This window comes from Camelina sativa, chromosome 11 (genome assembly GCF_030686135.1).
Source record: "Camelina sativa cultivar CO46 ecotype springtype chromosome 11, ASM3068613v1".
In the NCBI taxonomy this organism is placed as follows: Eukaryota; Viridiplantae; Streptophyta; class Magnoliopsida; order Brassicales; family Brassicaceae; genus Camelina; species Camelina sativa.
Window position 1 is genome coordinate 1,077,541 of NC_141890.1, and position 14,824 is coordinate 1,092,364.

The 14,824-nt window shown below is 38.7% G+C and overlaps 5 protein-coding genes across 5 annotated transcripts; 3 read left to right on the top strand and 2 right to left on the bottom strand.

The window, feature by feature from the left end:
* Positions 1–26: 26 nt before the first annotated feature.
* LOC104720948 (GLABRA2 expression modulator) lies at positions 27–1,907 on the top strand. Its single transcript, XM_010438843.2, has 4 exons — positions 27–593; positions 685–786; positions 1,016–1,287; positions 1,536–1,907. Exons 1-4 carry the CDS (start codon positions 236–238, stop codon positions 1,722–1,724), a joined length of 921 nt encoding a protein of 306 aa, XP_010437145.1. The 5' UTR covers positions 27–235; the 3' UTR covers positions 1,725–1,907.
* Positions 1,908–2,012: 105 nt separating this feature from the next.
* Positions 2,013–2,779, bottom strand: LOC104720947 (uncharacterized). The gene is made up of 2 exons (XM_010438842.2): positions 2,653–2,779; positions 2,013–2,533 (listed from the first exon to the last, which is right to left on the bottom strand). Exons 1-2 carry the CDS (start codon positions 2,683–2,685, stop codon positions 2,135–2,137), a joined length of 432 nt encoding a protein of 143 aa, XP_010437144.1. The 5' UTR covers positions 2,686–2,779; the 3' UTR covers positions 2,013–2,134.
* Positions 2,780–3,301: 522 nt separating this feature from the next.
* LOC104720949 (protein CURVATURE THYLAKOID 1D, chloroplastic) lies at positions 3,302–4,809 on the top strand. Its single transcript, XM_010438844.3, has 5 exons — positions 3,302–3,508; positions 3,762–3,955; positions 4,101–4,208; positions 4,295–4,366; positions 4,452–4,809. Exons 1-5 carry the CDS (start codon positions 3,361–3,363, stop codon positions 4,521–4,523), a joined length of 594 nt encoding a protein of 197 aa, XP_010437146.1. The 5' UTR covers positions 3,302–3,360; the 3' UTR covers positions 4,524–4,809.
* Positions 4,810–5,143: 334 nt separating this feature from the next.
* LOC104727504 (receptor-like serine/threonine-protein kinase SD1-8) lies at positions 5,144–8,427 on the bottom strand. The gene is made up of 7 exons (XM_087476547.1): positions 7,104–8,427; positions 6,892–7,017; positions 6,618–6,778; positions 6,300–6,510; positions 5,972–6,212; positions 5,694–5,844; positions 5,144–5,610 (listed from the first exon to the last, which is right to left on the bottom strand). The coding sequence occupies exons 1-7, from the start codon at positions 8,425–8,427 to the stop codon at positions 5,302–5,304; spliced, it is 2,523 nt and encodes an 840-aa protein (XP_087332673.1). The 3' UTR covers positions 5,144–5,301.
* A 1,158-nt stretch (positions 8,428–9,585) lies between these two features.
* Positions 9,586–12,771, top strand: LOC147933515 (uncharacterized). Its single transcript, XM_087470794.1, has 3 exons — positions 9,586–11,753; positions 11,826–11,925; positions 12,022–12,771. Exons 1-3 carry the CDS (start codon positions 10,414–10,416, stop codon positions 12,724–12,726), a joined length of 2,145 nt encoding a protein of 714 aa, XP_087326920.1. The 5' UTR covers positions 9,586–10,413; the 3' UTR covers positions 12,727–12,771.
* Positions 12,772–14,824: the final 2,053 nt, after the last annotated feature.

The window sequence follows — 14,824 nt, forward strand, 5'->3', positions numbered from 1 at the left end:
AAATTCATCCAATGATTCTTAATTTTACAAGTCTTCCTAAAAACATTCACAACCACTATAAATGACCTTTATTCATCTATAAGTCCAATAATAAAACCTTTTTTTTTTGTTGTTTTAAAGTTCTTATAGCGAAAATACTATAATTAATTGATAAATAAAAAAAAGTCTACCCCACACACATCCCAAATAAAAAAGATCATAAAAAAAAAAAAAAAACTTTGGAAATCGAAGGGGAATGGAGCAACCGACGAAAGAGACGACAGTGAAATCGGAGGTTCCAATGAATGATCAGAATCCAAAGCCACCGCATAGTGCTGATCTGAAGCCAGTGGATGATAAAGGAGCCGAGGATGCGAGTTCTGTGATTTCTTTATCTGATGAATCAACGCTACATGTTGAAAAAATCGAGACGAAAGGCGCCGATCAAGCCGTACCGCCGACACGAACAGCTTCCGGATCGAGGAAATCGGTTCATTGGAATCCAGATTTGGTTTCTGAATCTCCTGCACCGGATCAGAAGACCGTCTCGTCAGCGGGATCTAATCCTTACGTCGCTCGTGCTCCCGCTGAAACTTCGGATGCCTCGTTGAAAGGTGTTTTAGAAACGGTATCTGTATCTCAAATTTTGTTCTGTGCCTTTTTGCCTATGAGAGATGTGTAACTGTTTTTTGGAAACCGGATCAGAAACTATGGAATCTGTGAAAGGTGTGCTTGGGAGATGGGGAAGGAAGGTTGGAGAAGCAGCTATGAAGGCCGAGAGCCTTGCCGGAAACACGTGGCAACACCGTGAGTTTCCCTTCTTATCTATATGGTTTGCATTGTTCGTTCGTTCGTTAGCCCTGAGACATTTTTATAGGGTTCGATTGAATTATCAGCTGGATGATTTTCATGCTACATTGTAGTTGTTGTAGTATGAGTTTTAGTTTCTCTTGTTTATGTATCTTCTGTGTGATTTGATGATGTATGGTTGGTCTGTCTAACTACTAAATCATTGGTGTCCACTATAATAAATCAGTGAAAACTGCTCCGAGTTTTGCTGATGCTGCAATGGGAAGAATTGCACAGAGTACAAAGGTTCTGGCCGAAGGAGGGTATGAGAAGATCTTCAGGCAAACCTTTGAAACAGTTCCAGAGGAGCAGCTGCAAAACTCATATGCTTGCTACTTGTCTACCTCAGCTGGTCCAGTCATGGGTGTTCTTTATATTTCTACTGCTAAACTTGCCTACTGTAGCGATAACCCTCTCTCTTATAAAAATTCTGGCCAAACTGAATGGAGCTATTATAAGGTAATTTTCAGAATATTCTAGTTATGAAAGTGTCTTTTTTTTGTGTGTGTGTGTGTGTGTTCCATAGCCTATGTGGCATTCACGCTACCTCATTATGATCCATCAAGATTAAGAGCGACTAGAATGAGACCTCATAGATGATAGCAGCAACTTAAGCTGAATAACGTTAGATTCTGTGATTACTTTCTTGTGCAGACTATGATAACACTTATTATTATTGTTACTTATATCTTCTTCTTGTTAAACAGGTAGTGATCCCATTACATCAGCTTAAATCGGTTAACCCGTCGACAAGCATAGTCAATCCCGCAGAAAAGTACATCCAGGTAATCTCGGTCGACGACCATGAGTTTTGGTTCATGGGTTTCTTGAACTATGAAGGCGCTGTTACATCTCTACAAGATACATTGCAAGCCGGTGCCTTACAGTCGGTGTGATATATACCCTGGTGCATTCTTGATCACAGTAGCCTTTTTTTTTTTTTTTGTTGCAAACTAAATTATTTGATTCTCTCATTCTCAATCAGTTACCATGTCTTAATATTACCAAATATCATTCCTTTGCTAAATGTTCTCCTAATCATATTATTGCTAATAAAAAAAACTAATTGGATTCTAGGAGATAAAGTTTATTATGTTTTGATAATTTTGTTAGATTTTAGTATATGGTTGTAATAAAAAAGATGATTTTGTTGTTACTCTTCCTATCTCCATTGCACTGCTCTATGGGATAGCAAGCATCACTCTTATTTCAATCGTATATTAAATAGGATTTGCAGAAGAAACAAAGTTCCAAAAAAAAAAAAAAAACATAAATACCAGCAAATAGGCAGGGCCAATCAATCTCTTTACCATTTCCATCTGAGTTCATGTGCCCTGGTTCGATTCGTCATCTTGTCCTTTCCTGTTTTATCTTCACCAGTTGCTGCAAACTTCTTTCTCTTGTCCAAATTCTCTGTTTTCTTTGTCTTTTCGTTGTCTACTTCCTTCTTCCTCTCAGTGATCTCTATCTTGGTACCTCCTTCCATCTTTATACTTATGTTCACCTCCAATACTCGCTTGCTCTTCCTCGCTGAAACATGGAGGGACGTTTCTCTTTCCCGTCTTTGTTCATACAGTCGGCGCAGCTTAAGTGCTAGGTTATAGATCCCATCCTTGAATTCCCCTTCCAAATTTCTTTCGATTTCCGTCTCAAGCTCATCCCGAATCCTCTCTTCTTCTTTGGACAATAAGAGTCTCCTCTCCTCCTACAATAAATACTTGTAAAACGATCAGTAGCTAACGGCTTTTCTTTCCATGATGATGAATGGTTACTACATTACAAGCATTTAATTTGTCTACATGTAATTATATATAATTCACTTACGTTCTGTCGGCTATAGTCTTGGTGGTGGTCCATGGCTTTACAGTCGCCTCTTTATGTCGTCTATGTTTCTTTCTTAACACCAGATTCGCAAATGGGGGTTATAAAACAAGATCGTTGTGACATGGACATTGTCATTGATGGGGTCCCTCTGCTGTATTATATAGTTTGGTGGTCCAAATTAATTGCAGTAGACTTGTAGGGGTTTTAAGTGACCGTTAACTAAAACAACCTCTGAAGCATTTTTACGCGCCAAATATCAATCTAATTGCAAGTCCGGTAATTTAGCATTAGTTTGATGTCCTTGTAATAGTTGTTGGTGAGAATAGTAAAGTAGTGCTTTACTTATAAGGCTGCTCTATCTATGGATTGCTTTAAAGTAGGATCTATACTATCTCTCTCCCTGGACTGGGGATATTAAGAAGAATAAGAAGAAGAAGATTCATCTGTATCTTGTTGTTATTTTTTTGTCCGCAAAAGAAAAGAAATTGACGATAAAAAAGAAAAGTAAATCAAATTATACAGTACTACTTCTTTATAACGAAAACCTTTTGTGAAGTATTTTTTTTTTTTTTTTTTTTTTTTAATTTAAATATATTTGGGCCGACCCAACCCATGTAAAAATCATGGCCCAATAGAGAAACCCTAGAAAAAAACACATCACAGGACAGATTTGAGAAGCCGAAGTGACGCTTCTCTTTCCGTACGAAGATGGAGGTCTGTACCAGCTCGTCATCTACCATCATCACTCGTCTCCCTTCGACTTCGAGCATCAACCGCCATGGATATCTCGCTGTTCATGGAATCTCTCTTCCTCTCCGGCGAAACGTTGCCTCTGTCCTTCTCCAGTCCCGTACCCGTACGACAACTGTGAAACCCTCCTAGGTTCCTGTTTTTTTTTTTTTTTTTGTTTGCTGTATGATTCACTCATTGGCTCTCTCTCTCTCCCTCTTTCTCTCTTCCATGTCTCTTGTATTGCGTTATTGGATTGTTCAAAAACCCCCCAATTTGATAAGCAATTAACATTATCATCATTTCGATTTTTTTTTTTTTGAATTGGATTTGTTAAATTTGGTTTTGCGCTGATGTTATCTTGTGTTTCCACTGGCTAGGCACGTTGATGCGTTGTAGTAGAAAGTTTCCAGGAGAAACAGTCTCTGAAGAAACATCAACTGGAGGAGGAGGAGGAGGAGGAGTCAATGAGTTTGGTGATGATGTAGCTGTAGAAGAGATAAACTCGACTAGTGAAGCTCAAGCTGAAGACGAGCACCAAACTCAAGCCCTAGAGTTCTTCAACGACATTAAGGTATCTTTCTTTACCAGGAATGTTATTTTAATGTATATGATTATGTAAATGCTTAAAAGAACATTTATTCCTATAGAAGTTTTTATTCATCAACATGAATATCTGAAACGTTACAAGTGACTGATGTTGTGATTTGTCAATTTAGCTGGTGGACTCAGACAAAACATATTCAATCTTGCTTTATGGGAGTGGTGCAGTCGTTGCTCTCTACTTAACATCTGCAATCGTCAGTTCACTCGAATCAATCCCTCTGGTTAGTACTACTTACTCTCTAGCCCGGGAGGAAATGGTATTTAATATATTTTTGTATTACTAACCCTTTCATATTGAATGTTACAGTTTCCTAAACTAATGGAAGTGGTTGGTCTAGGATACACACTCTGGTTCACTACCCGTTACCTGCTATTTAAGGTAAGCAAGCTTGATAAATCAACTGAGTGTAAAACTTAAAAAATTCAGGGTGTTTTCGTTAAAAACATTCACTTTTATTTTGCAGAGGAACAGAGACGAACTCAAGACCAAGGTTAGTGAAATAAAAAAGCAGGTTCTTGGGTCTGATTGTGAGTGAGAGTAGTCGCTACTTTTTTTGGCTTGTAGTAGAAATTGTTCCTCACAGTTTTTTTTTCGTTTTCCCACTCGTTTTTATGGAAACAATAAGGAATAATTGTACCTCTTTTGGGTTTTTTATTTTATTTTTCTGAGTGTTGAGAGAGAAGCTTTTGATGATTAGAATTTTAGGATGGTTCCAAGTAACTTAAAGCTTTTGATAATTAGAATTTTAGGATGGTTCCAAGTAACTTAAATTCGATGTTATGTTTGTGTAGCTTTCAATGTTCTGGGTTTCGACTTTTAAACATGAGAGAACCTCTCTCTCTCGCTCTTTCCGTTTTGCAACATTTCCCGCAGGACAAGCAACAACGTCTCGCTCAGGCATTTTTGTCAGTCAAACACAAAACCTGCATTATTTAAAACCAAACATCTCTGGCTATGGCAAAGTGCGCATTATCAAAACCCCACACTTTGAATAAAAAATTAACAAAGGAGGCTCCCACTGTTGCGTTTCATTCAATACCATGTTTCAAAACAAACCAATGAACCAAAACCATTTTTTATATCATCACCGGAAATCCAAAACAGAGCATTAGATGAAAAAACCAAAATAGAGCATTAAGAATATATATACATATATTTATTTTCAAGAAAGTCATAAAAGTGGACACAATCCATAGAAATTCAATTAGAAAGTAATAATAAGTGTTGTGTGTGATAACTGATACGTGTAAATATTTAAACGAACAAAGCAGAAACTAATTTAATATAAGTGGATTTCATACATCTTTTACCATTTAGCGACCCTCAATGGTCATGGTCGTTTCAGGAACTGTTCCGGATATGCTCTCTTGTAGTCCTCCTCTGGACGAAGACCCAATCTCCACCGGTGATTTAGGCTGAGGTATTGCCTCTGTTTCCCTTGCGAGCATCAGACCCACCGTAGACATCGTTGGCCTGTCCTCTGGTAGGTATTGAACACAAAGCAAGCCGACCTGGATGCATCGCAAAACTTGTTGTGATCGAAATACGGACGACGATGATGAGTCTTTGATTGTCGGATCAACGATCTCTAGCCCGTTCCCTTCGTTCCAGTGATACCATATCTGCCATTTATATATAATTTAAAAAGTTTAAATCTTAAAAGAAAGAAAGAAAACAAATATAAGAAAACTTATTACATACGTACGTGGTTGAGAAGAGTGTTTCCGTCGTTCAGATTAAAGAAATCGAGATTCTTCTTGCCACTGATCATCTCAAGAAGCATGACCCCGAAGCTGAAAACATCCGATTTCACTGATATTGTCCCGTAGTTTCTGAATTCTGGGGCAACGTAACCGCTGCTTGACAAATTTAGTAAACCGTTGTTAGTTAATTAAATATATATATATATATATATATATATATATATATATATATCTCACTCACCAATCGATCTTTGTTTTTTCAAAAATTATCATTTCTCACTATGTTCCACTCAAACTCGTCACATGAGCTTCAGTCTCATCTCCTCCTCCAAGCATCCTTGCCGTTCCGAAGTCCGAGATCTTTGGAGTCATGTCTTTGTCCAGCAATATATTTCCCGGTTTTAGATCTAAGTGAATGATCCTAAACCGAGAATCTTGGTGGAGATAAACAAGCCCTCGGACAATACCAACGGTGATGTCGAATCTCTGCTCCCAATTCAGAACGGAGCCTCGGGTTGTATCTGCCAAAGAATCACAATCAAATCATATTTCAGTGACATTATTGAGATCAACTCTAAATTTTTTGTAAAAAAGCAAAGGCCCTTTACCGAAGAGATACGTGTCGAGGCTTGAGTTTTGAAGATACTCATATACTACGATTTTCTCGTCTTTGTTAGAGCAAAACCCCACAAGTCTTATGAGGTTTGTGTGTTGTAGCATTGCTATCAGCTTCATCTCAGTGTTGAAGCTCTCTACTCCTTTTGGTGTCATTTTGGTCAATCGTTTCACCGCGATCTCTTGCCCCTGGCTTAAATGTCCCTGTTACCACGTAATTAATTTATAAGTAAAAACATTATTTAGTAGACCTGAGTGCCAATATATATATTTATATTCAGGGTGCTCTTTTAATTATTATTTTAACTTACCTTGTAAACGATACCGAAACCACCTTTTCCAAGCTTGTTATCATCCGAAAAGTTGTTGGTTGCCGCGGCAATAACGTCAAAATCCATGAGTTTGGATCCCCAATCCTCGGCTGTGTTGATAATCAGATCTTGGTTTGTCTCTTGTGACACTTGTTTCAGTTCTGACAAAACCATTATCAAGGCATCATTAATTGTTATATCAAAGATAGTTAGAGAGAGATAAATAGATTGAAAAAAAAAAAAAAAAGAGTAAAGAATTAATGTATAAGAATACCATTAGCAGCTGCAAGGTTCTTTCTTCTCATCCAGAAACAAAGAATGATGAAACTTAAAACAAGTAACAAACATCCTCCTACCGTTAATCCAATGATCGTTTTCTTATTCGCTTTTCTCTTTTCCCCTGAACAAACAAGTCTTGTCAAAATTTTATCCCAAGATAATAGGATAATAACAAAACTTATATAGAGATTTTGGATCCGAACTAACCGAGATCAGCAACAGCTGCTAGCTTGACATACAAATCTTGACCCTCCCGGCTGTAACTCCGAAGATCAACCAAGTCACCTGTCCAAGTCACGCAACCCCACCCACCATTGCGCATGTCGGTATTAGCAAACGCCGTGCAATTACAAGTCGTAAGACACCTCTCCCTACATTCTTCTATCCCAATTATAGTGTCCACAACAGTGGTCTTAGTATCTGGCAACTTCATTTTTATAAGCGGGAGAAAAGTACTATCTTCAACGCAGCTCAGGTTTGACATCCTCACGCACCCACCTGTCACATCTTTAAACTCCCATGCCTCTTGGTCTCTAGGCCGAAACCCTTGGATACAGTTACATTTCGACATTGTGGTGATGTCACAATAACTGTTAGGCCCACATTTACTGTAGCTATCACATTGGTCTTCTGGTGCCTCCCATTGCACCGTCCATTTTTGCGCTGTTGGCGTCCACACCCAACGTCGCAAGGATCCGACGTGGCTCATTCTCAGTACAGAGTAGAAGCTATTATTAATGATGTCGAACGAATATGTAACCTCTTCGCTAGTCTCTGTAAGATTGATTGTAGCATAAGGCGATACTTGGGTAGCTGTCGATGACCCACTCAGACTGACTTTATTCCACGGGCCACTTCGGTAGACTGGCGAATTTTTTTTGAATATGAAACTCTCTGGAAGCTTTCGAATTTCAATCTTATAGATAAAGTCTCCATTTGAAGGATCATCTGCGCTCTTCCAGGACCGTAGTGTTCTGGTGATGTTCGTTCTGCGGTCCCAACCTAACTTCATTCCAGGGAGTAGAGTATCCGTCGGGAAATCAAAGCTCTGCCACGGATATGGATAACTGTTTGAGGAGTATCTCAGCACGAAGTTACCATTGTTGAGAAGCTCTGCATACAAGGGTTGGTCTTCGGTCAGATTATTTGTCAGATTCGTCGTCCACGCAACCTCGCCTGATTGATCGACGAGGACAATCGTACTATTCGCGACTTTGAGGGTTCCGATGGAACTGGAGAGAGGATTGTCTCTGTTGGCAACCCATACGACGACTGTCCTCTCGAATCTCTTATACCATATTCCGAGATACCAACGATCTCTTTCTTGAAATCTCTTTGCAGGTTTGAAGAAACCAAGCTCGAATACATCTCCAGGGGACACTATGGTCTCTTTCTCTGTGATCCTCATAGGTAGTAGTACTCTAGCTTGTGACAATGTAGAATCGTAGCTTGCAATGGAAGGGATCAACGAAAAAAGTTGTATGAAATACAAGAATGCGTTGCCGTGAGGTACACTCCTCCTCTTCATCATCGTCGCAAAATTTTTTTATTTGTTTTTCTTTGCTTCCATTTTATTTTCGGATATTTGTTGATCATGCTAATTTAAACTCATACGAAGAAGAAAAACTCTCTGTTAAATAACTTTAAGTAGCAGACAAAAGAAGAATGGGTCCATATACGTGGTTGAGGTTGACTTTTCGTCACTTGGCCGATACACTTTTATAAAATATTTACTTGTGAATTTAACATCTCAGACATAACATATGTTAATTTAAATATCTCAGACATAACATATGTTCTTTTATTATTTTAAATAAAATCTCTACGTGTGAATTTAATATCTCAGACACAATATGTTTTAGTTCGTTCAGACTTTAATTCTTAATGCAAGGTTCCTTAATTCACCCTTTAATTTTTACCACACTTATGCTATTCTTGTGCACCATGCCTCCATCCTTCCATATAGAAAAAAAAGACGAAAAAATCAAATTTTAGAAAACCAAATCATCTATATATAATATTGATATGTTTTCGTGATTGGTCACAATAATGTCAAATTAAATCTCAAAATCCCTTTTAACTTTTAAAGACATTTTAGTTATATTTTACATGTTAATTAGTCTCATTAAGTCATTAATCATTACTATAATATATATTTAAGAACAGATGGATGTAAAACTGGAACAAATATGTATTATGCTTACAAACCTTTTTTCACTACAAGAAAACAGTCGATTTGTGAGGGAAATCTGCGATGGCAAAATGCCCTCGCAAATTTGCGATGGATTTGCGAGTAGTTTGCTAGTTTAGCGAGGGTACTTGCAATTCCCTCGCAAAATTTGCGACGGCGAAATCCCTCGCAAATTTGCGACGGATTTACGACAGATTTGCGACTCCGCAAAACATCCTCGCAAAAACATCGCAACTCCCTCGCATATTGCGACGGATTAGCGATGACATTTTCCGTAGCAAATTTGCGAGGGAGTTGCAAGGGCCGATGATGTCGGCAGCCACGTTTTTCCCGAGTGTAACTGTTTTGTCGGCAAAACAGTAAAAGCCTCGCAAATCCCTTGCAAAAAAATAATATTTTAAAATATCCCTCGCAAATCCCTTGCAAATTTTCCTAGCAAATCCATAGCAACTATTTTTAGTAGGCCTATAAATAGCAAGTTTATGATCCATGGAAACCACAACACAAAACACTTCCAACAAACACACTTTGAATACGAAAAAAAATATTGTGAAAGAAAAAAAGGCTAAAAAAAAAACCTAAACACTTTTAAATTATATAATAATGTTTGGAGGCGGGCAGCATGAGGTATACACATTGCGACGGTGGATGTACAATCACAAAGATCCGGAGACCGGTGATGTGACGAGAGAGTTTTGTGATGGGTTGCGCGCTTTCATGTACCAGGCGACAAACCAAGACTTTGCTCGTCAAAACGGTACAATATTTTGTCCATGTCCTAAGTGCTTCAACGATAAGTATTTGGAATTTAATCTAGTGAAGAAGCATCTTTATAATAGAGGATTTATGCCAAATTACTATGTATGGTTTCGTCATGGAGAGAGTTGTAGCAGTAACGTTGGAAGTAGTAGTATGAATTATGCTGTTGATCAACCTAGTAATTATGGGCATCAAGAATCTGATCAATTTGGTTTTTATGGGTATAATGAGGAAAATAGATTTCATGATATGGTTAATGATGCATTTCATGAAACTACTGCTGCATTTCCTGAGAATAATACGGAAGAATCCAACGTAGATGCACAACGTTTTTATACTATGTTAGATGCTGCAAATCAACCTATCTACGATGGATGTAGAGAAGGGCATTCTAAGTTATCATTGGCATCTAGGATGATGACAATTAAAGCTGATAATAACTTAAGTGAGAATTGCATGGATTCTTAGGCTGAACTCATTAAAGAGTATTTGCCACCTGATAATGTATCGGCTGAGAACTACTATGAAATACAGAAGTTGGTTGCGAGTCTTGGATTACCATCTGAAATGATTGATGTGTGCGTTGACTATTGCATGATTTTTTGGAAAGATGATGCTAAGCTGCAGGAATGTCGGTTTTGCGGGAAGCCGAGATATCAACCTACACAAGGAAGGACGCGAGTGCCATCTAAACGTATGTGGTACTTTCCTGTTGCTGATAGATTGAAACGCCTATACCAATCAAAACGGACTGCAGCGGCAATGAGATGGCATGCAGAACATTCTACTGAAGAAGGAGAAATTACACACCCATCTGATGCAAAGGCGTGGAAACATTTTCAATCGGTATATCCTGACTTTGCTCAAGAGTGTAGGAATGTTTATCTTGGGTTGTGTACAGATGGTTTTAGTCCATTTGGTATGTCAGGGAGGCAGTATTCTTTATGGCCTATTATATTGACGCCATACAATCTTCCTCCAGATATGTGTATGCAAAGCGAATTTCTGTTCTTGAGTATTTTGGTACCAGGTCCAAAGCATCCAAAGCGATCTCTAGATATCTTCTTACAGCCTCTAATTCATGAGCTGAAGCAATTGTGGTATGAAGGTGTTCAGACGTTCGATTCGTCGAGAAAACAGAATTTCAATATGCGGGCAGTGCTAATGTGGACGATTAGTGACTTCCCTGCGTACGGAATGTTATCTGGGTGGACAACACATGGAAGATTATTATGTCCTTATTGTATGGAACGTACAGAGGCATTTCAGTTAAAGTATGAGCGAAAATCTTGTTGGTTTGATTGTCATCGTCGGTTTCTTCCCTTGCATCATCCGTACCGGAGGAACAAGAAGTTATTTACAAAGAATAGGTATCGGAGTTTTTTCCGGGACTTATGCACTAGAACATTGACCAGTGAAGTCATACAACAGTTACGAGATAATATTCCAGTGTTAATTTGTAACTTGGAGAAAATCTTTCCCCCTGCTTTTTTTGACGTGATGGAACATCTTCCAGTCCATCTACCACATGAACCTGATCTTGGTGGCCCAGTGCAATTTCGCTGGATGTATCCTTTTGAGCGGTTTATGAAAGCTCTTAAAGGAAAGGCCAAAAATCTTGCCAAAGTTGAGGGATCAATAGTCGCCGGGAGTTTAACAGAGGAAACGTCTCACTTCACATCATACTACTTTAGCCCCACCGTGAGAACCAAAAAAACACGTACTCGACGATATGATGACGGAGGCGTTGCACCTACATATAATGTTCCTGATGTTCCAGATATCTTTACTCAAATAGGAAGACTTGCTGGAAAGATAAAGGAAGTTTGGTGGGAAGATCATAGCTATTGTCGAGCAGCTCACAATTACATATTGAGGAATCTAGATTACGTTCAACCTTTTGAAAGGTATTCTTGTTTAAAAACTAAAACTAATTATATTTTATAAGATAACGAACTAACAAATCTCTATTTTTTTAGACTTTTTGAAATGCAGATTCGTGAAGCATATCCTAATTTAGAAGAATCTGACTATGAGGCCTACAAAGAGCGGGATTTCGCTAATTGGTTAAAATACTATGTAAGTATATGTATGAAATAAGTTTAAATTAACTATATGTATTAGAATTTTTAAGTTAAATAAACTTATGGTCTAATATCTTATTCGTTTATATAGGTTCAGAATGGATGTGGAAATGAACCCTTGCCTCTTTGGTTGCATGAGCTTGTTCAGGAACCAAGAGCGAAGATCACCACTGCTCCGATGTACTTTACTCGCGGTTATACTTTTCATACGTACGCACACGGAAGTCGCAAAGCTACAGCAAATTATGGAATCTATGTACAAGCTGGTGATATCGATTTCTATGGCGTTTTGCAACAAATATTGGAAGTTGATTATCCAGGCCTTCTGAATCTGAGATGCGTACTTTTTAAGTGTAACTGGTACGATCCATCGGCCCGGGGCGTGCGAGTAAATAATTGGGGAGTTGTTGATGTGAAGGCGAACAGATCGTACTCCAAATTTGATCCTTTCATCCTAGCATCACAAGCACAACAAGTGAGCTTTCTGCCCTATCCTCGTTTAAGGCCAAGACGTGAAATGTGGTTATCAGTCATTAAAGTTAATCCTCGAGGCCGTATAATCGGGTTAGTTGATGATCAAGTCGTGTTGCAACAAGAAAGAGTCGGTGAAATTTCCATTCCAAACATGTCAACAGAAGATGTTATCCACATTGATCCACAAAACAGGCAAGTTGAAGATGTTGATGATGTTTCCGAAGAAGAGGGTGAATTAGACGAATTTGAAGAGTCCGATGATGGAGAAGATTCTAATGATGATAATGTAATTTCTAGTAGTTCAGAAAATGAATCTGATTGAGCAATTGTACTTTTTGTTGTTTTTTTAAAAAAAAATATTTATCAATTTGCGATGGATTTGCGTTGGAATTGCGAGGGAGTTCTAGCACTCCCTCGCAAAATGGTCGTTAATCCCTTGCAAATTGCGAGGGAATAACGAATAAAAATATTAGCGAGGGATTTGAGACTGACTTGCAAGGGATTGTTGGCTTGCCCTCGCAAAATGGTCGTTAATCCCTTGCAAATTGCGAGGGAATAACAAATAAAAATATTAGCAAGGGATTTGAGACTGACTTGCAAGGGATTGTTGGCTTGCCCTCGCAAAATGGTCGTTAATCTCTCGCAAATTCTAAATGCTTGAACCCTAAGCTTTTACACATTGCAATGGATTTTTGTGTATCAATGTGGATGTACATCTTCTATTGATATGTTTGGAATGGAAATTTCGCAAATATTGTTGTTGCACCACAACTTGATCATCAACTAACATGATGATCTACTAAACCCTAAAGTAGAAGAGGTGAATTATAAGAATTCAAAGTGTCTGATATTGGAGAAGATTCTAATGATGATAATGTAATTTCTAATAGTTTAGAAAATAAATCCGAATGAGCACAATTGTATATTTTCATGTTTTTTTTTTATAAAACATATTTATAGTTTTGCGATGGATTTGCGTTGTACTTGCGAGGAAACCCTCGCATAAGCCTCGCAAAATGGTCGTTAATCCCTAGCAATACTCAATACCCTAAATATTATAAGCAAGGGATTTGCGAGGAACACCCTAAACACTTAAATATTGCGATGGATTTGCGAGTGATTTACGAGGAATCCTAGCTGATCCCTCGCAAAATCGTAAACCCTAGACACGCAAAGGTTGCGAGGGAAATATGAGTGTTCCTAGCTAATCCCTCGCAAGTTTAAACATTGCGAGGGATTTGCGAGGTGTCCTTGTTAATCCTTCGCAAAATTAAAAACCCTAGATACTCAAAGGTTGCGAGGGAATTACGAGGAATATGAGTGTTCCTAACTAATCCCTCGCAATTTTAAACATTGCGAGGGATTTGCGAGTATTTCTTGTTAATCCCTCGCAAAATTGTAAACCCTAGACACTCAAATGTTGCGAGGTAATTACGAGGAATCCTAGCTAATCCCTCGCAATTTAAGTTTATTGCGAGGAAATTGCGAGGTATCCTAGGTAATCCCTCGCAAATATTGCTAGGGCTTTGCTACGCTTTAAAAAGTTTATATATACAAGACCAATCGTGGTTTGAGCTTGCTCAAACCCAAAACACTCGCCGTCAAACCCTAAACGCTAATTCTCTTTCTCTTTCGATCGAACCCTAATCCTTTTCCGATCTTCTTCTTCCGATATTCTTCTTCCCATCTTCTTCTTCCGGTGTTCTTCTTCCGGTGTTTCTCCTCCGACCTCGTCCTCTCTGGTGTTCTTCTTCCGACCTCGTACTCTCCGGTATTCTTCTTTCAGTGTTCTTCTTCCGACCTCGTCCTCTCCGTTATCCTTTCTAGATCTGAAAGGTAAATCTTCTCGCATATGATTTCTTCTTCTCTACTTTTGATTTGATTTTATTTCGATTTCGTTCTTGTTTCGATTTCATTTTGCTTTCGATCTATCCTTTCGTTTTGATTTAGATGTCCATTTTATTTGTTTCTAGATGTTTGGAGGCAACGATTACACAAGATTCCTGTCGGATCAAGGTTTAGCCACTCCCACTACTTCAAATCCCTCTCCCACTGCTTATAATCGTCGCCGTCTAACCTCCGGTGCCTCCAGTTCTCACAACCCAAACTCCGGTTCTCAGAATAGCCGCCGTCCAACCTCGCAGCACCTGCCTGTCACGCCTCCATATAATACGCCTTCACCATCTCCCGTGCATGGTGGCTCTGCGGCGGATCCTGAAATTCCTGCGTCTCAACCCGCGCTTTCCTCGTCTACAGTCATGTCCCAACGTCTCAACAACCTGACTTTGGAGGAGTTACTCGATAGTCCTGGTCGATCTAGTTTAACTAAACTAGATCCGCGCCGACCTCCAGGAACTTTGTGGTAAGAAATTTCTTTTAAGTTTTTAATTTGATAATATAATTACAAAGTTGTGTTTGCA

Excerpts from the sequence above, each read along its gene's own strand:
- LOC104720947 (XM_010438842.2), bottom strand. The coding sequence starts at position 2,685 with ATGGACCACCACCAAGACTATAGCCGACAGAAC. Across the intron at positions 2,534-2,652 it reads AAGACTATAGCCGACAGAAC|GAGGAGAGGAGACTCTTATT; the intron begins GTAAGTGAATTA and ends TATTTATTGTAG.
- LOC104720949 (XM_010438844.3), top strand. The coding sequence starts at position 3,361 with ATGGAGGTCTGTACCAGCTCGTCATCTACCATCATCACTCGTCTCCCT. Across the intron at positions 3,956-4,100 it reads AGTTCTTCAACGACATTAAG|CTGGTGGACTCAGACAAAAC; the intron begins GTATCTTTCTTT and ends TTGTCAATTTAG. Across the intron at positions 4,367-4,451 it reads CCCGTTACCTGCTATTTAAG|AGGAACAGAGACGAACTCAA; the intron begins GTAAGCAAGCTT and ends TTTATTTTGCAG.
- LOC104720948 (XM_010438843.2), top strand. The coding sequence starts at position 236 with ATGGAGCAACCGACGAAAGAGACGACAGTGAAATCGGAGGTTCCAATG. Across the intron at positions 787-1,015 it reads CGGAAACACGTGGCAACACC|TGAAAACTGCTCCGAGTTTT; the intron begins GTGAGTTTCCCT and ends ATAATAAATCAG. Across the intron at positions 1,288-1,535 it reads CTGAATGGAGCTATTATAAG|GTAGTGATCCCATTACATCA; the intron begins GTAATTTTCAGA and ends CTTGTTAAACAG.
- LOC147933515 (XM_087470794.1), top strand. The coding sequence starts at position 10,414 with ATGATTGATGTGTGCGTTGACTATTGCATGATTTTTTGGAAAGATGAT. Across the intron at positions 11,754-11,825 it reads TACGTTCAACCTTTTGAAAG|ACTTTTTGAAATGCAGATTC; the intron begins GTATTCTTGTTT and ends CTATTTTTTTAG. Across the intron at positions 11,926-12,021 it reads CTAATTGGTTAAAATACTAT|GTTCAGAATGGATGTGGAAA; the intron begins GTAAGTATATGT and ends TCGTTTATATAG.
- LOC104727504 (XM_087476547.1), bottom strand. The coding sequence starts at position 8,427 with ATGATGAAGAGGAGGAGTGTACCTCACGGCAACGCATTCTTGTATTTC. Across the intron at positions 6,779-6,891 it reads GAACCTTGCAGCTGCTAATG|AACTGAAACAAGTGTCACAA; the intron begins GTATTCTTATAC and ends TGGTTTTGTCAG. Across the intron at positions 5,611-5,693 it reads GAAACACTCTTCTCAACCAC|ATATGGTATCACTGGAACGA; the intron begins GTACGTATGTAA and ends TATAAATGGCAG.